General features: G+C 39.6%; 1 protein-coding gene across 1 annotated transcript; it reads left to right on the plus strand.

Moving 5' to 3' along the window:
• Nucleotides 1–6,762: 6,762 nt before the first annotated feature.
• RB195_017668 (uncharacterized protein) lies at nt 6,763–18,829 on the plus strand (the record flags this gene model as incomplete). The annotated part of the gene is made up of 7 exons (XM_064184762.1): nt 6,763–6,809; nt 6,931–7,066; nt 10,689–10,855; nt 10,962–11,147; nt 12,572–12,698; nt 12,758–12,874; nt 18,662–18,829. 7 exons carry the CDS (start codon nt 6,763–6,765, stop codon nt 18,827–18,829), a joined length of 948 nt encoding a protein of 315 aa, XP_064040643.1.
• Nucleotides 18,830–20,946: the final 2,117 nt, after the last annotated feature.

The following is a 20,946-nucleotide window of genomic DNA, read 5'->3' on the forward strand; positions in this document are numbered from 1 at the left end:
TGTAACTTGTGAGAACTTAAGATATATAGATGCATAGACGATAGACATCTACACTATGCACTGCATGGAGTACCCGTCGTTCCAATTCTGGACATTGTTTTTGAGAAATAATCTCCAAGACGTTTTTTAGCATGATGCTTTTCGAGTGCATTTGAACAACACCACAATGAATTCGGAGTTCAAAGCACATCAGTTCCGAAGTGTCGGACAAACGCATTTGTGAATTGTTGCATCGATGTTTTTGCTGGCTGCTGATTCCAGCCGGCCGAACTGAAATCAACACCATAAAAACACGATGATGTTATGCAAAAATACGCTTCCTCGAAGGCTACGCGCTGTTTTGTTGATCTCTTTCCCTTCTTCCTATACTTCTCATTCTCTTATCTCATGTCCCTCATTGGACAATTATAATCTATCCAGCTCTTTTTCCGTTGTTTATTTATTTATCTGTTTAATTAGCTATTCAAGTGCATCCAAAAATGCTCCAATAATCAAACAACATCTTCTTAATCATGCAAAGCTGAGATTCACTTGCATACAAAATCATGGGACCTACGCTATCCTTCATGCGGTAGGTGATCAGGACTATTTCTTATTACGACGGATAAAAACCCTCATAAGAAGAAGAGAAAGAACGAGACTAAACATCTCCTCTGCGTGTCCAAAGGAGAAGTAGCGCTGTAGAACACCGTAGAAATAGCCGGCTAGAGTTTTCCTACGCCTTGTGCGGGACTTCTTCGCCTCATTCGCTTCTCTCGGGTTCGATGTGCCACGGCTTCTTCCGTTCGGTTGGCATCGGGCTCATTATGTCGTTTTTGTTCCACCGACGCTGTGCTTTGGCGGCCGGCAACGGTCAGCGGGGGAGCGGAGAAGCCGCGTTGCCATATCGAATTGGTGGTGGTGGGGCGTAACCGGGCTGGGTTTCAAATCAGATTTTCCATCATTCGGTCAGGATTTTTGCTTCTATGACTCTCTTTTCCTTCCTCCACTCTTCTCTCTTCCTTTCCGCAGTTCGCTCTTCCTTTCCTTTCAGGAACACCTATAAAAAAGAGAAGTCATTCAAAAAATGGCTGAGGATATGTTCCAACCATCCCATAGGTTTTCTGTTGAGTCTGAAAAACAAGTTCTTTTTTGCACCTGGGGAACTTTTGATTGGTCTTCTCAGTGTTAAGATTGTGAGAAACTTCAGGTTAGAATCCTGATCTCTCTTTCCTTCTTCAGAGAAACTTGGAGAAAAGACGAAGTAGAGGCAAGAGAGTCTCTGTTGTAATTCTTTCCCATTTTCTCTTCTCTCAATTTGTTACGGCATTTCCTTCTTGACACATATCTCAGACATCTTCTTCTCAATACTGAAATCTTCTTCTGTTATTTTCCTGTTTTTTCTGAGGCAATCCGCTGGTTTGTCGAAATATTCATTTTTCTCATTTATTTGTTCAAATCCGCGCTTATTGCTCTAACACCAACACTTTTTCTGCTTATGTATTGATGGGAGCCGATTTTACTCAAATTTACACCTTCGAGTTTCCAGAATTTCTACAGACCAAAAAAGAAATTCCAAGTTTCTGTTAAATAAGATGATTGTAAAACATTACTGATGCACCTTTCAGGCGATCATTATTGATTCTGATCTGTGGATAACTATGTGGATCGTGTTCACTCTTTATAAGTAGATTTAGGTCTTCTTTTTTGCATATATATTTAAAATTGCGAACTGCTGCCTTAAAAGGGGAGTTGTTGAATGTTCAATGTTTCGGATATATTGGTAGCAACGTGGGTCCCATGCGACTACTACAATTTAAAAAATAATTAATATAAAAATATAATAGCAAATATATGAAAATACATAATATGTGGAAAAATATGTAATACATGAAAAAAGACATTTTATTGAGGTTGAGGGCTGATTTTATGGACTCTCTCAAATTTTTGGTTCTTGGAAATGGAAATGTTTAGCCCCACTATGTGCATCTTGTGCCATATCCTCGATTTCTACTATTTCTTGCATACAAAACGGTTTCTGATGAGAAGTCTTTTCTGTGCAGTCATAAAAATTTTCCTACAGGATTAGTTGGTTAAATTTGAAGTCATAAAAGTTTTTTTTTTCGGGACAACTCAAGCAAACAGCCTACATAGTCCTTTCATTTTTCAAGTATCCCAGAATTTTATAGACATCCTGGAAAAGAAAACACAATCCTAAAACACTCCCCCGAGAGTATGGCTGTAAATATTTCACGTTTAGACGTTGTGTTTTTCCGTGCACGCTGGGCTGGTGCTCTCCGAATGGCTGTTCCAGTGCCGATTAGCCTACATTTTCTGACCATAACAACTTAATTAGACGTAGCAATCATCGAGTATGGTGGAAGAAGCGACTTTATCGTGTCCATAGATTGAAATTTTCGGGAACGGTCAAAATATTGTGGTGCTCTTATGAATGGGCTTATATGAAAAAATACGTCTTTATCGAACCGCTAGCACATGTGAAAAACATGTGAGAAATGCTGGATATGGTTGGTTCATGGATGCCGCAACTTGTCGTCATTCCATAAAATGAAATACGTGGAGAATGTTCTAGCGTGTCTATATGAAATAAAACCCTGCCTACCAAGATATGGATCATTTCAGCGAGGAGTGACCTCATGCTTTGATTAGAAAATGAATGCACGCTATAAACCTTACGTATTTCTGTAATAAGTGCGCTTTGAGGTTCCTGAGTTTTCTGGAAATTTGTAGCGAATCTAAGCAGCAAACCGCAAACTTTTCTTCATCTTCAACTGCGTTGATCTCCCTCCACTATCTTCTACTCTATAACTTTTTTATTCTTACTTCTCTTTCTATTTTTCTATTTTTTCTGTTAACTCGTCCATCCACGATTTCACGCTTCTTTTCGCCCTAATTCTTCTATCATCTTACACTTTTTTTTTTAATTTGCTACAGCACAATCCAGCTCTAATCGTGATCGAGACTCAATTTTGCTTCAAGGTGCCCGATATTCCTGATTAGTCGTGCAAGGATAATGAAGGCTTGTGATCCCCCTACCAGTGCCAGGGTTCCTGGAGTTTTTGTTCGGCCGTTATCCTGATTATTTTCGTTTTAGTTAAGTTCTCGAGCAAACTATGGCTCATATCATTCTTTAAGGCAGCATAAAACTAAATTGTCAATTTCTGGATCTCTCCCTACTTTACTTAACAACCTGTCACGTATGTGTGCGTAAGCATACGTGGTGAGTCTGCCGGCGAGCCGACAGTTAGTGAACTGTGGCCATGTCTCTCCAGTTCGCTGTGTCTGCGCTCGCACATATGACCACGTTATCTGGTGTTTCGTAGCGAAATTCGATCGATGCGGCCGTTTCTCACGCCGCTTTCCGTGGCAGTTAGTGGGAATTGAGCGTGATCGGGCTCTCAAAGGATAAAGAACAAAGTTTCTGACGTAGATCAATTCACTTGGGATGAGCCCCCACGTTCACTTCAGTTCAGAATTGCTTGAGGTTTACGAACGTGTAACTGGCCTATACAACGACTTGCGGTGGCTAGCCAATGTGCCAAGTCAGTGTTTTCATCCTCCCAGACAAGTCTGGTACCAATTTATCGACTCCGGAGAGATGAAAGACTTGGTGAGCACTAGGGCGGGTTCGAACCTCCGATCGATCGTGCAGGAAGCGGAAACTCTCTACACCACACCCGCTCTTGGTCGGGCTCTTACTCGCAATATACTTCCTAACTCTATCTTCTAGGATGCGAGGGAACGTTTCGCATCAGGGCTCTATCACGTTCAATGGTAGGAGAGCAACCTGTTCGCAACGTCATGAGAGGAGACCGACCACAGCTGGTTGCATTATTCTTAATATTCACCCACCCTGGACTGAATGCTCACCTTGGATCCGAGTTCACTGCAGTCGCTTCGCTAGTGATTGAAAAAGTAGGCATGGAGTTTATCAGTTTAACTGTGGATTACGGGGAGGAGGGTGACTCCGTCCATTTCTTCCTAATTGCCGTAAAAAACGGCCCGGAAGATGCGGCGCGTACACAAGGCTTGCGCGCTCCAGTTGAACTCCTTGTAGAAAATAGTGCGCCAGAACGCCTGAAGCCGTATCTTTCGGGCCGTTTTTTACTGCAATTAGGAAGAAATGGTCAGAATCACCCCCCTCTCCATAATCCACTATCCCGTATACGAATACTCCACCTGAAATCCGTACCACCTCAGATTCGTGAAATGATGCCTTTAAATTGTGAACTGGGTGGCCCAATTCAGGCTCTGAAGAAGGCGATTCTGCCGAAACGTTAGCCAATAAAATTATTTTAGCAACCTCGTATACAGCTTATCAAAATCAATACGACATCCAACTATGCCATGGTTCATTGAAAGTCAAACTTTTTAATTGTTTTGTTTGGATGTTTTCGAACAAATAATAGGAAAAATATACTTGAAAGTATTTAGTTTTATACTGAGTTAAGTACGTTTCGTTCCACTGGTAAACTTGTTTTGTTGTGCAAAATTGCGTAAAAGTGGCTGCGTAAGGAGTCAAACAGCTTCAAACTGTAGTATTTTTCTGCGGCCATTAGTGACATTTTCTCTGCTACGCACGCATGAAACAATTTTAATCACCGAATGTTGTGGTAACTGTCGGATTAGGAGAGGATCGCGGCATGTGTCTTACACAGACACGCGACAGTGGAACGCAGCACGGCGATCAAAACTTTTCATGATTTTTCAAAAATAGCTAGTATCTAACTACGATACAAATTCAATGAATATTCCAGTTGCTGTTATTTCAAATTACTTCCGTTAACTTAGTACATAGGCTAAAGAATAAAGATTAGAGCTTTTCTGGCTCATAGTCCTCATTTATGGAATGATACCATGCAAAAGTATGTGTAGATCTCATCTACCTTTATGATCTTGGCTCTCTTACTATTCTTTTCCTGAATGTGTTGGGTTTTCTCTGGAGAAGGTCACTGTATGTCATTATAAGAAACTCCATCAGCATGGATATTCGAAATTTTCCATTCGGAGAGTGGCTCGAAAAGATTCATGTTTGAAAAAGAATGTTGGTTTATTCAATTTAATTTTTTTTTTGTAATTTTTTCCAGATTTTCCTTTCTTTGTAATTACAACCTGTAATTTCTTAAACTTTCGGTCTATTTGCTGCAATGCTGATGCAGTAGGAATAAATAGAAAATCACCGAAGATTTTTCTGATTTTCTATCACTTCCTGGAATCACTCCTCAACTCTTGTAACATGGTTCGTTCCTTACAAAATAGCAGAATTATCATCGAGAGGCATTTCTCAGAGGCTTTTTGCTTTTGTTCCTGTTATTTTCCATTTTCCATTTTTCTTGTGGTAATGCGAATTTGTGGACCAATATTCTGCACCATCGATCACCCGTTTCCCATTTTTTCGTCCAAACCTTTACGAATTGCACTACATTCTCTTTTTCATCGTGATCAGGATAAGAGGCGTTCCCATCTTTTAAAATTTAAGGGCAGAATAAATGAAAGTTCTGTTCAGTGCATTACACTCCTCTTATCTCATCTTTTCTCCCGGGTCAAAAAAAGAAGTGGTTTGCGCTATCGATTCAGCAAATCTCAAAATGGCGCTTCACTGTGCTGAACTGGAAGCGATTATCTATTAGCAGCAATTATCTTTTTCCACTGGTTGATGGACTGTGCCTTCGAATTTCACATTATTTCCATCTTTCTTAATTACTTTTTGAAGAACATTCTCTTCTCGTCTCCGCAAGAAATTGTGGACCCTCATACTTCCTATTGTCTTTCATTCCCTACTACGGCAACAATTTTTCTTCTTATTCTCCTCTCCACATCTTTTAATAGCGCGTTGTTTTTTTGTTTTCCGATCCTATTCGGATAACTTTGAATAGCAACTACTAGTCGACTTATAGTTGTTGACATTCTACGCAACTACCTGGAAAGAAGAAGGAGGTCCAGCTAATCTCAGCAGATTCTTCAACGAACAACTAGCTGATTATGCAGGAACATCATCTGTAACTCACTCCCACTCACATGGCTTCCAAGAGTTTTCGCATGATCCTTAGTGTTTTCACAGATCCTTAATGGAGTAAATAAAACCGTAGCTGAATTATTATTCTGATGATAAATAAAGAAATAGGTATAGAAGTTGTTAAAATATGCATTAGCTTACGTATGATTCTGCTCTGTTGGCTTCCTGGAGATCTATCGTTATAAAGTTTTTTTTTTCCAAAGGTTTCTTATAGACTTCATATACAAAAAAAGAGGTCTCCTCTTGTTTTCGGATCTTCTCAAATGACAATGTCTACTCAAAAATTTTTGTTCCTTCTTTTCTTATGAAAATGATTCAAAATTTCACATGACAATCTACTGCATCTAAACATATTTTCAGTACAACTTTGGGTAATTTCTCTTTTTTATTTTCATCTACAAGTGCACAGATTCTGATCAGATTCGGAGTTGTGAAATATATAATATTCTACCACAATTTCTATTCTTTCCTATTTAGTTTCTTCCCCAGAAGATATTGTCAAGAATTCTTCATTTTCTTCTATTTTTTTTTTCTCGTTATTTCTCAGGAGGCTCCTAATCTGACGGGTATAGTTACTATTGCTAGCTGATAATGATGTGAGCGTGTTTTTCAAGAAGATCTCACAAATCCACTCTTCCTCTTCTTTGAAATCGGATTTTGATGAAAGTGTTGCATTTGCCGGCCGATCAATGACCAAATTCTTTACATGTCGTATCTTCCATCAATTTTAGATGGATTGAAGAGGCATGCTGAATGTACTGCTGTGGATGGCAGTCCTAAATAATGCAGTCGGGTTTGTGGCTACGGTTTTTCTTTGCATTCTCCTTCTCTTTTCTTTTTTTCACCACTTTAGCTTCATTTATCTTCGAATTATCGTATTCGAACGCACAGGCATGTAAATAGATGCATTTCAGTTTATCTGCTCTCTATCGTAATGGACCTTCTCGACGAGATTCTTTCTATCATCCGAGCACCGTCTCAGGGCCTTGCACTTTTCCTCTTCCATACACGAAAGAATTCGATATTTTCTGCCAGTTGGACTACCACAAGGTACAAAATATTTCACTATTTTTTTACAGCTTGATTTCTACCCATTAACCGTCCAATAATACCACTGGCGCTTCTTTTCAACTGCGTTTCTTATTTTCCTTTCCATTAACTCCTTCTTTCTTTGATTTTACTGCTGTTGTTTTTCGGATTGTTGAAGATTCAACAGTAAATTCTTTCTTTACTCACAAAAAATGTGTTTTGACGCTTCGCCAAAGTTTCTATTAGTTACGTAATAATCGTAATGGCGTAGGCCACATTTTCTTTTTGCTTCTGCTCTTTCACGTTTTTCTTTTTTCCTGCGTCTCCAGTAAGAAATTCCTTGCTAGGGAAGGAAGCACCATATCTATTTGCAAGATGAAATTTCATTTTATAACACTGCGCATTCTCTTAATTACCTCATCCGTCCTAGGAATTACGACGAGGGGTTTTCAAAAAAGGGAAAATACATAATTGGAGGTCCTGGGATGCACTGGGTACCCAGGAAAGGATAATGTAGCGAATTAATTCAAAAATCAAGTTGTTCAAAAATCCTCTCTAACCTGTTTTACTGGAAGAATTTTTTTTACTTTTTTTAAATTTCATTTTATTTTTACTTTTTTTTTACGCGAATTTAAAATGTACGTTAGGTTAGAGATGTTTCTCTCTGTGTGCAACTGGATAGGAGTGCTAAATTTTCAAAGCAGTTGCCATTGAACGTGCTATTGGTATTTTTATTGAAAACAAAAGTTTGTAGAGGGCGGCCTGCACGTACAAAATAGAAACTCACAATGTAGCGTTTCAAGATTTTTTCTTTAATTTTTCAAAGTCTCCTTTTTTCATGTAATTGTCGTCCATAGCAATTTGAATTGCATGTATTGTGGTTAGTCGGAGGTTTTTAAACTTGCCTCACTTTTCTTTTCCATTCTATCTACTGGAAAGTAAAAGTACTGGACAACCATCGCTGTTGTTGCCGTTGTCACCGCCTTTGTCCACATCACATCTCGTACAGAGTTGACTGGAACAGCACCTGATGATCCCTTATGATCCCATTGTTCTTTAAAGGCATCACTCCACGAATCTGAGGTGGTGCAGATTTCAGGTGGAGTATTCTTTTGAGGGATAGTAGATTATGGTGAAAAAGGTCATTCCGTCCATTTCTTCCAAATTGCCGTAAAAAACGGTCCGGAAGATTCGGCGCCGCACAAGGTTGGCGCGCTCCAGTCGAACTCCTTGTAGAAAATAGTGCGCCAGAACGCTCGAAGCCGTATCTTCCGGGCCGTTTTTTACGGCAATTAGGAAGAAATGGATGGAATCACCCCCCTCTTCATAATCTACTATCCCGTATACGAATACTCCACCTGAAATCTGCACCACCTCAGATTCGTGGAGTGATGCCTTTAAGGTATCATTAGGTAACCTAAACAAACAACTTTAATGTGCACAATAGTCATTACTGAGCAGAACTAGCGACAAATATTTCTATTTCCGATATTCTGTTGGCCTGAGCGTTACCTCTTCACCGAAGACCGAGCACTCCACCGATCAATTGGACAATGATTTATACGACGATTGCTCGAATGCCAATGAAAAATTATTCCAATACGAAAAAACATTTTTATAAAACCCTAATCAAAATGTGAATATGAAACTAAACGATAAAGAAGCAGATAAACATTTCAAGAAGAACAAGGAAAAATGCTTGCGCTACACTTTTTTCAGTCTTTTTTCTTTCTGTCTTTCTTTTTTTCCCGTTTTTCTAATCAATCAAAGGAGAAGGTATCGATGTCCTCGGAAACGAAATGAGGAAGAAAGTGACTCGTCAGGTCGGTGCAACACGTTCGGCGGCAACTGTTTCTGTGTTGGCGAACAAATTCCTTCGAAAATTACTTTTATTCTTCCGCTTACTCCGCTTATTTCCATAATTTATTTGTTCTCACTTCCTGTTGGCGTCACTCGTCGACATAGACGCTAATAATGCATAATAATCCTTGTATTACTTCTTGATGTAGCTTCGCTTACTTCCTACTCCGTGAACATCAAAAACCTCTCTATCATAAAATCAGGAAGGATTATGTGATGTTTGTGATTTTTTATTAAAAGCTGGGGATTACGCCACTTCCTCGTGAATGTTTCTTATTTGAATTATTATTGTTTAATTTATTTTATTCGATTCTGTTTTTCTACGTAGCTGTAATAAGCCAACCAATGATGGGACCTACAAGTTGATAAGGCGTTTTTTTGAAGTCGTTTGATACGCTTTATTTTAAATTCTATCCTTTTTGGAAATTAAGTGAACCAACAGTGACAATCCGTAGGGATCTTCATCTGAATCTACGGTAGGCCGACTCGCCCATAACCATAGATCTTCACACAAACCATTTCATTTTGTGCCTAGAATGTGAAAAAATTAACTTTACATCATTCACCTATACGATTAGAAAAAGATAACTAAGAAATGGAGTATTTTTTTGCGAAGCGCGGACTATTAGAACTCATTTACCAATCGAACTAAAGTGCAGAAAAAGCTATTAGGAACATTATTCCGATAGTAATCCACATTTAATTAAATTTGGTCGTTATTTCCGATTTCTCCTCTATGCTGATAATTCATTCCAACAGCAAGCTTTAGAGGCGATTGATGGAATGACATCATCGATAATTCCATCAAATTAGTGCCGATTTTTCCATTCACGGTATAGGTCTTCAGCGAACGATCCGAATGAAAATGAAATGGAGAAATGAAATGGAGTGGAAAAATAATGTGAATGGTAGCCAAACTTTCTTAGTCGTGAAGGAATCTGACACCGAAATAAGTTCAAGGGCAGCGTTTTTGAGAAAATTTTAGTTGAGCCTCTTCTTCATAGCAGCAAAGGTGCGGGCCAAACCCGGCCAAAACACGAAATTTAGGAGTCTCACGTCTTGGAAGCACCAGTTCATCTAACGACGCAACTGAATGCATCTATAGGATTGAGAGGAAGCCCATAAAGTGGTTCTTTTAAGTTTAGGTGAATAAAGAGTTGTGTCCCTTATTCTAGTTCGGGACCCTCTTTCACATGTTCAGCTAGAGTGGTCAGCGTAATTATTGCTGGAAGGTTTAATTGTCGTGAAGTAATCTGTCTTACATAGCAAAACAATAATTCTGCAGAAAGTCCACCTAACACTCGATTTGACCTTCAACTAGGTCGCTTTTATGAATGTAAAGCGTAGTCCCGTCCGCGTAGACTTATGTCTCGGAAGTTCCTAACACCTTCGGATTTTCAACGTTGTACATATTTGGTCTTTTAGATGCGATATTTGCAAAATACATTCTCGTCTTTTCGAACCCAAGGGATACACGTCAACTTTGGAAATTTTCCCGAATCCTGGGTTTAAATTCCAATGGCGCTATTCACGGAGAGCTTGATCCAGTAAAAGTTGTCATGTAAAAACGGAATGATTTGAAACAGTAGCGCAGCTATCGGGTAGGGAAATTATCTGAACTCTCAATCCTCCTGCGGTCACAAACACTTGCAAACATTGGTCCTTCTGTATCATATTTTGAAAACATTTTGGAAGGAATTTTGAATATTTTGAAAAGTGAAAACTTCCTTGCTCCACTCCATCCTCGTCCTTATTGTTACTGTAATTATCTCATATCTTTAAGACAACGTACATTTGTGATCCGGCCGGCATCCTCTCCCGAACCGAAATTGAAATGTTGGATCACACCGTCCGTGAGCTTAACATGACATCGTGCTTCTGTTCGTCAACATGTGGACGAAGTCGGAAAAAGCTCGGGATTGTCATAGTACCTGCCGCGAGTATAAACAGGTTGGATTTCTCATGCACAGCGTTTTGGATTTTCATTGCCTAAGAGACAAAAGTAGAAATTAGTTTAATTAGTTGATGTCAAAGATTTCTCATGTTTTCTTTGAAGCATAATCTCGTGCGACTCGTCACTGGATTACGCACCTCCTACTTCATTGCCAGCAGCAGCCTACCTTTTCGCTCAGCTTTTGAATAGACATTGGTCCGGACATTGCACAGCTGATCTGATGATTATTTATATCAGATCGTGGAATCCGGATCGAATTCGGAAACCTTTCATCATTCCCATTTATTCGTGAGTTCCCTCAATCTATTGACAATTAAACATGGCAGCATATCTTCAAATTTTTGTAGATAACATAATTACGGACGCAAAGTGAATAGAGAGGATGTCAAACAGAGCAAGAGAGCGTGCGTTGCGGTAAATGCGTTGCGTTCACTTGGTTAAACACATTTGGCGTAGACTACACATCCATCAGTATAAAGTCAAATACTCAGTAATCAGAATACAACTAGACTACGTTATCCTTAAATTAACCTGAACCTGAAATTCGCAAATTTCAAAGGCTACACGCGTGAAAGTATTACTTCCAGCTACCTATAGGAGCTATATTTTGCTTTACATATTTCTAGAGATAGGTGTTAGGAGCATATCTCACACATCGGATTTCAAAAATCTCGTTCAGTTGTTCTTCTGTTTTTTCCGGTTATGGTTTTTCACGAAAATTCTTCTTCGGCTTGACACATTTCCTCACCAGTGACACCAACGGAGATTTCCACTGTCAAAAATGAGAAGCCATTGGACGAATGGTTACAAAACTCCTCATTTCTACCCCGTTCGTGCCTCCGATATTTTTGATCCTGCCGTTTTTTTAAAGAGAAGCTACTAGGTGAACTACGTATTGTTGGTGGAATTTCTCTCAATTATTATCGTAGAAATAACGGTAGCATATTTAACGCCTATTTACTATTTACTTCGTATTTTTATGCGGCTGTTAAACGCTTCTTGTAGTACATTTATCAGTGAATCCAAAACATAATTCTTCCAGACCAAAATCACTTACTAAGTTAGTGAGCATGGTGTTTTCCTAGTTGAGGTCTTCTTCTAATTCTTGATGAATGCAGAACTAATGGCAGCCTGTTAGTCTTCTCATCTAAATTTTTAAAAATAAATTAATCGAATATTACTGTAGGAGATCCTTCTAGGATGTTAGATTGACCTACTTGACTCAAACAGCGCTATCCGCATCATCACTGGAATATTATAATTTGATATGAGGATCTCTTGCGAAAATCGGACACTGAATTTTTGAAGAGCAATGTGAATCAGATTTGATTGCACATTCGTCTGAAAATATTTATGTTCAGAATGCAGCTCGTTCAGGAATTGCACTCTTCGAATTTTCCATAATTCGGTCACAATCCAAGTCGGAAAGCCTCCATGGTCACTTAATTTTAACGCGAAATCTAATCTAAGCTTGTCTCCGAACCACGCTGAAACACAATATGAAGCTGTAATTCTTTTTCCAGTCATCACCGCAAAAAGATCCCCATCTCCAAATTCCCAGAAAACACATGTGTTTTCCTTGTTTCAATGTCTGCCATAAACATCCGAAAATGAACACGGTGAAAACAAAGTGAAACACTCGCAAACAAACCATCTACATTTGTTTTTGCTGTTCTCTTTGCGTCTCCTCCTCATAACAACGTGAATTCCAGCAACGCCCTGGAACGACTGCAGCGATATAGCCATCCAACATCAGTATCCTCACGGGAATCGGTGCTTGTGGCGCTGCAAGGTGCTGTGCGACACGCTCATCGCCTTATCGAAGCCGAATGGACCGATGTGGGGATTTGGCGATATTCTTAGGCTTGGGGAACCGAAAGTATTACGGAGAATTCCAGATTAACACCTCTATTCCCCATTGGGCGATGGGGCTCGCATGCGGAATGCTCGCCGTCGTGGTTCTATCCGTCTACACCGCGAACTGTATCACTAATCGGTTAGGGAGGCATCCACAGGTGAGTTTCCAGAATGGTTCTGCGGGCGATGCACTCAGAAGTTGGACAGATAATCAAAATAATCGTTTTTCTAGTAATTTCTCTAATCTTTCTCGATGGGTTTTTTCAGCGATACATTCATAGTGGGAGAAATAAGGAGATACGCAACTAGTTTAACTAACTTATCAAAAAAGAAGAGGACGAGAAAGCCTAAAAAGGAAGAAAAAAGAGGAAAGGGTATTTTTGGAAAAAAAAAAAAAAAAAATTTTTTTTTTTTTTTTTTTAAAAAAATTTTTTTTAACTGAAAGACCCAAGCACTGGGCAATTCGCGGACTTTTTCCACCAATAATTTGACTTTCTATTTTCGAAGATGAGAAGAAAATCGCAGCTCTTTTCCCTCACTCTTTAGTCTCCTCGAAACGATAGCGATATCACACAGATTTATCTGCGTTTTTCTATAGAACCCAAAAATTGACTTGAGATGTGATGCAGTTCTTTTTTAGTGGTTCGCAGAGGTTCTCATAGCCATTGCACGCTGATTTATTACCACCCAGAGATTACCAAGCGCCTCGTTCCTCTGGAGTCGATGAATCGCTATCAGATTTGTATGCGGTGGATAAAGCACTGACGTGAGACATCGCTTGGCCCGAGTGGGTCATCAAATCATCGTGCGGGCAACATACAGATCCACAAACGTTGACGATGCTAAATTCGAAGGAAGTCGAATGAGACATTTCAAAGGGGTTCCTCATTGTCATTCATTGTCAGAAAGTACTTTCTCAAGCTGACAATTTCAGAGCCTTTTCCTCGGCAATAAACTCTCCATCACAGATGAAGTTAGAATTTTCAGCCACTTTAATGCTACTCGAACCGCGATTTGGGTTTAGTAGATCAAATACACCGGGGGTACAGCTCCGCCCAACCTTTAAGTGTAGTTTTTTTTAAACATTTCCCTACGTGGACCTCACCGAGCTTCTTTTTTGACGAGAGGATTGTATGTGTATGTATCTTTAGTTTGTAAGTTGAATGTCGTCGCGATCATTTACATTTACAAAACTTCTAGAGAATAAGTAAAACGAAGTGTTTTATATTTCTCTTTTTATCAATTTTTGAAATATGTCTGCACTAATTTTATGATTTTTTAAGGTAATCTTATGATTTTTTAAGGTACACTTGTGTTGTGTTTCTATGTGTAAATTTTTTAATCTGTAAATGAAAAAGAGTGATCGTCAACAGAACAGAGTGACGGGTCTCAAAAAACAAGTTTGAGAATATAAAAACAATTTGTTTTATTTATTCACTAGAAGTTTCCCAGTCAAAATTTTCCTTTACTTAAAGTTATTGTTTTTCCATTTTCAAGTCCAGCTATGTTGACCTTGTCAGCCCCGATGCGCGCCTTATGATTTGAGCAACTTCTCGAGTGCAGCAAATGTATCCCGGACAGGAAGAATCAGCAAGCTGAAGCTCACCCGCTGGCAATTTTTTGAAAACAACCATGTTTGTCTGGTGCCGGGGATTTGTTGCTAAGAGTTTCAGTTCTCAAAACTTTCAGCATAGCTAAGTCACGTGCACAAAGAGAGAACGTCACTTTTGTGAGTTCTCTTGAGGAGGTGGTTCCTCTGATATTATATGAAAAAGGGCGAACGCTCAGAAACAGCACGAAGATTTTTTCTCGCAAAATTCTGTTCATTTGCAAATTGTTTGCAGAAGACGCGCTTGATGCATCGCTAACGAGTCTCGAACGAATTCAAAAACCTCAGCAAACCACGTTATATTTCAGAGCTGATTTCGATTATGCGGCTGGGTCTACAGGAATTTGAAAACTAAGTACTCTTGGATGGAATTTCCATCAAAATATTGTCTTATTTTCTGAATTTTTCCGAAAGAGTTCAAGATTACCATGATGCTTACCTTCAAACTTGACTGTACTGTAGTCAAAAAAGAAGAGAGCTATTTAGCACATGGAACTTCCCCTCTTGTACCACTCCGACTGTGGTAATTGATAGTAGTGGTGCTGGCTACCTTGTTTTTCCGTCTCATCATTTTATTAACCATTTCACGTAAAAGCCTAAGCCTAATCTTTAAGTAACCAGTCAAAAAAATTAAAATCTTGTAGATATTTTACTGTCGCATCGCTGTTCTTCAAAATTCTTTGGAGATTAGTTTACAGTCGCCTCCGGACGTAGTGCGACAGTGTGACGCGTTGCCGCCAACACGCACGCGAGTGTGCTGCCTCTCTGTACCACCCAATCAATGAGACAGTAATCGATAGGCCGAAAGCATCGAATCAGACAAAAATTTGCGATTCACGAAAAGATTTTGTTACGAATAATACTATGAATATTTCTACTCATGCACAATAATACGAATAACGGAGATAAGCTTTAAAAAAAGAAGAGTACGCAGCTTGTCGATGCCGCCGCGCTATCGATTACCATCTCATCGATTGGCGAGGACATTGCCGACTAAAACGCACTCCTTCGCCACTTTCGTAGCACATCAAACCTACAAAATGCGTTCAACAGCACTTCTCAACCATTTGTATCGGAAAAGCTGGATTTAAGTGATAAGATCGAAATTTAGCTTTTGGTGACTAGTGTCGCAGTTTTTCACTATATCCACTATAGTGTATTAAAACCATGCAGGCTCTGCATAGTTTTTATTTCCGCATCACTGCGAATATATGAGCAATTGAAAACTCGTTATGGGTATTGTCAAACACCAGCTTGACCATTTCTTTTTTCATTTTTTTTTTTTCACCATGTTCATTCTCACGACGAGTTTTCCCAGAAACTACCATAGATTCTCGTTTCTTTTTCCTGGTCCTTGAATATCGACTTTTTTGTGAAGCAGTTCTGCAGTGTTTTGTGTAGATCGATATATTTATGGTCAAGATTGATCGGAAAAATGATCGAACTAATGTTTAATCTGCATCGCTCCCATAAAAAAGAATGACTGAACTGAGATCAGAGCAGCTTTCTTATGTGGAACTTCATGCTGGGTTAGCTGGTTCTGGATCTGGTTTCCAGTATCATTTTTCCAAATGGATAAAAGTATTTTGGCGGAGGAATGGGTCTGCACTTTGGATACATTTAAAGGCATCACCCCACGAATCTGAGGTGGTGCAGATTTCAGGTGGAGTATTCGTATACAGGATGGGAGACTACGGAGAGGGGGGTGATTCCGTCCATTTCTTCCTAATTGCCGTAAAAAACGGCCCGGAAGATACGGCTTCATTCGTTCTGGCGCACTATTTTCTACAGGGAGTTCAACTGGAGCGCGCCAGCCTTGTGCGGCGCCGCATCTTCTGTTTTTTACGGCAATTAGGAAGAAATGGACGGAATCACCTCCCTCTCCATAGTCTCCCATCCCGTATACGAATATTCCACCTGAAATCTGCACCACCTCAGATTCGTGGGGTGATGCCTTTAAAGACTGTAGATAAAATGCCTGACGGTAATCAATCCGCTTGGGATGTGTCAACGGATCCACTTCAATTCTGTAGCGTTTGAGGGTTAGGGACGCGCTTCTACCCTATACAATGGGGGCCAGCCGATGTGTCGAATCGGTGTTTTTATCCTCCCAGACACGTCTGGTACCAATTCATGGAATCCGGAGGAATGAAAGGCTTGGCTGGAACCAGGGCGGTTTCGAGCCATCGTGCAGTCAGAGTGGAACCCGTTTCTTACTGCGTCACACCCATCCCTTGGGCACATCGCTACCCAAGAATGTGTTTTCCAAATATAAATAGATCACGCAGTGAAAATACAAATCCACTCGTTCTAGTACTATGAGTGTACGTCCAGAAAACGGCTAGGTACCGTAACGAATTACTATTGCATCGAGTTCGGGCAAACCAACAAAATAATATTGGATAGCAGAATCGGAAAAAGACATCTCCGATGGTTTCATTTCCATCGTATACGTGCTTCCAGGAGTGAATAAAGTGCCACAGGTTTTGGCGACAATGTCTTCCTTATGCTAAGACTTATGTGGTCTTGAATCCTGCGCCGAATCTATGTGCGGGTGCTGGAGAAGTCTGGAAAGTGCAAGAGCTCTTATCGAATTCAAAATCCCTTATTAGATCTTCTCAGCGGTTGGAAAAGATATGTTTACTGCTCCTAGGCTAATTCCCCAAAATCATGTATGCTTTGGTGCCCATGTTTTTCTGGTCGTCACGAAATAACGCGACTAATGGATGGCGCGACTGCAAACGCATGACGACGACGAAAATAGGGAGATGCTGGCACAGCAAAAAGCCATCGAATCCAATCTAGTAAGCTTAATTTTCATCCAGTCGATGGTAACTGAAAGGTGTATTCATAAAACAAAATTGAAAGAACGCTAAACAGGCCAAGAAACTTTCAACACCACCTAAGATTAATCTGGAATTACCAGAGAGCAAAAGATCATACAAAGCGGTCTATTTTCATGTTCTAGTTCAAATGGGTTTTTATGAAGGGTTTTTTATGAAGTTCTCAGGGAGGAAGCTTTCACTTTGGAAAGGAGAGAACAACCTGATCTATTCACCATGGGGGAACTATCCCAGGCTCCCGAAAGCTATATGTAGAAATTTTGTCCTCATACTCAGTAACTTTCATAATCATAATATGTCGTAAAATTACTTTTTTTTTCCTTTTTTATGAGGACAAATTAATTGACACAGTCGTTGGTTCGAAGCCACCCTAGTGCCAACCAGGCCTTTCACTTTCCGGAGTCGATTGATTGGTACCAGACGTGTCTGGGAGAATAAAAACAGTGACTTGATCATCGGCTGACTTCTACAATTCTTTGTATAAGCTCAAGCGTGTTCCAATATCTCAACGACTACAAATTCCAGTGAAACCGGTTGACACATCCGAAGCGCATTGATACGCCAGGGACTTTATTCTTGAACCTTTTAATTAATTAAAAACTAAATTCGGAGGTCAATGAACCTTTGATATTCTTTCGCTGGTGTTCAATATCCTTTAGCTTTTTATCCGTCCTTCTTATTTTTGTTCATCTGGGTTCCGGTATTTCTTCTTGATTTCATTAAATGACTTCTGGGAACCCGAGCTATGTATTGCTCATATGCATGAGGTGCTTGTGCATTCATAGAGACCTTCTGTCGAGATCTTTGTCAAATTTGCCTCCTTGCCAATAACTGCTGGGAAATTTCATCTTTCTTTCCCAAAGCTTGAGGACTTGTCCGTGTAATTTTTCTGAACTTCTGAAAACTTGCGATAGTTTCTGGGGCGAGGTGAGGTGGGAAATTATACCATTGTATTACTACTCTATTTCACTGTTACCATTATATTTTTTAATATTCATTTGCTTATTTGAAAATACCCAGATGTGTTAATGTGCCATAAGCTCGAAGAAAAAACCCAAGGCTCAATAAAATCTCATCTAACCAATATAGAGGAAAGTTGGGTTTTTTTTTTGGACATCTGTGTGATGGACTCACAAGTGATTCTCCTGCTACAGGAGGTAAGAACTTCCCAGGCGATTCTTTTCCCAAGTCAAAACTCAAAAATAAAAATATTAAAAAAAGGAGTAGCGACCATTAATTGCTGTAGTTCGAATTCGTACAATATAAGAGTAGGAGCATATCGCAAAAAATTAGTTGTTCCTCTGAGAGTACCAAAGTGGCTTTGAGTTACATGCATCATTAATTGATAAACGCTGTGTTCATCAAATCAACATCCCTTATCAACATTTTAATGAAAGAAATTTCCTGAAATAAAATGGTCCGATACTTTTATCCACTAACGAGGAACGGTAAGACAGGCTAGAAATCCTTTTTTCAAATCCCATATTTTTCAGAAACAACGTTCCGCGGTGGCCGCAGTCCGTAAGAACAGCGACCGATTCCGAGCCGGCTTCGGTGGTGGAATGATGATGAATGCGTCAGCTCAACAGAAACGAAGTGTGATGATGTTCCGCACGTTCTCAAAGGCCCCGAACAGAAGCGGTGGCGGAAGTAGATTGTGAGGTACAGAAGAAAGTCCTACACACCAACGTCACGCTGGAAGAATGAGAGCTTTCTTGCTGAATGTAGGAGTGATCCCATGCCTTTGACGATCTCACTCATTTTTTTTTTCAACTTTCACTCATCGGAAACTTTTAATCTCCCTCTCCTCACTTATTGGGTATCTCTATGCAGAGTTAATTCCGCAATAAGAAATAAGTGGAACAAATATTGTAGTTGGAATTTTATCTATAAGAGGCTTTTTTTTCTTTGTCGCTTTTTCCAATTATACGTAAAACGTTCTACAGTGTATTTTGCAGATGTACAACTTTATGAGAAAAGTATTTTAATAGTTAGGGTTTATTCGCTGTTGTTGCTCAACGAACACAAAGTTCGAATTAAAGCTATAATAAAGAATTCATTTATGTATAGTTCTATCAAGGGAAATACATAGAGAATTGATGAAAATATGAATGGTTTCTGAAGCAACAGAAACTTTTCCGAACATATCTAAATTACTTGTTTATTTCATGGGAAAATCTGTTCTCAAAGAACTAAAAAAAACAAGCGTTGGAAATGACGAACAGTGCTTTGTGGTTACGAGATAAATCATTTTTAAAACTCAAAAATGTCGCTGAAAAACGCTTTAATCGCAGGAAAAATTGGTTTACGAAAACCGATGTGCGGGTTAATAATCAACCTTATTCTTCAAAATATATAGATACTTCCTCCAAGGTTTCTTTCCATCACGAAGTTAATCTGCCGCCATCGCCATCTAAAAATATTTTCATGCATTCTGAAGATTGGACCGCTCTACAGAAAGTGCCCGTAGCTTCCATTTGATCATGAGTAAAGGTCCGAAATCGGAAAGTATTCACAGTACTCGAAGGTCGAAAGGAAATTAAGATAAATCGCTTTTTTCAATTATACGTAAAACTTTCTCCGGTTTATTTTCTTATTAGGTAAATATGGAATTAATATTAGAGTTGCAAAAATTAATTACCGTAATGGTTGTGCGTCGCGATTGCACCTTAACACTACGTACAGCTATGCAATAAATCAACTTTAGACAGAAAATACCTCAAAAGAATCGAATATTTGGTTTGAAATGAATTTTGATCTACAACTCACAGCTCGTGGAAATTGCACACTTTACCGTGGTCAATTTTCACAAGTTATGAGTTGTAGGTCCGAAGCAAACACTTCGCCAAGCGAGTCCAACCGGCCAAACTAATAGTTGCAGCATAAACTAAGGTCAAATTATGTCGAACTTGGTCCGCAGTGGTTTCGCGCGAGCCAATTCGACTAGCGCGACCGCAGTCTGGGTAAATCGGCGACGAAATAGTCTGCACACAGACCAACAAGTTCAAGTAAACAGTAAGCTACTCTCCTCCCACTAACCACTCTTTCGCCTAAGCGATGCAGTGTCAGGTTAGTGTCGACTCATACGTTCTAAGCGTAACAATAAACCAAGTGGTATGTGACAAGTGGACGAGTTTACCGGTGTTTTCTGCAGACCATCAGAAGTTCCTTGGTGTTCACTCTTGCTCTCTTGATAGTTCTTATGTGCTTTTTTGTGCTATTTCTTCATTTTGTGTTTTTAATTGTGTTTGTACATTGTGCACTTTTTATATTGTAAAGTCCTATGTTGCTGAGACACATTTCCTTTTTTCTTTTCCTCTGGCTTTTTTTTTATAGTTCTCCACATTTTTGTGCTAGTGTATCGTAGTCAGTATGAGGTTCCGACGTGACTACATGATCAATAGATGGTTCAAGACCTCAGTAGTGCCAGCCAAGCATTTTATCCCTCCGAGATCGATAAAATGGTACCAGATTTGCTGGAAGGATAAGAACACTCTCGACACATAGCCCATACCCGCAAGTCATCTGCAGTTGTAGAGTCATAGGGCTGGATGCACATTTACAAACGTCGAACCGTCCTAAATTAAAGGCATCACCCCACGAATCTGAGGTGGTACGGATTTTAGTGGAGTATTCGTATACGAGATCGTCGAGTATGGAGAGAAGTGTGATTCCGTTCATTTCTTCCTAATTGCCGTAAAAAACGGCCCGGACATTACGGCTTAGGACGTTCTGGTGCACTATTTTCTACAAGGATTTCGACTGGAGCGCGCCAGCG

This window comes from Necator americanus, chromosome II, assembly GCF_031761385.1.
Source record: "Necator americanus strain Aroian chromosome II, whole genome shotgun sequence".
NCBI classification, from domain to species: domain Eukaryota; kingdom Metazoa; phylum Nematoda; class Chromadorea; order Rhabditida; family Ancylostomatidae; genus Necator; species Necator americanus.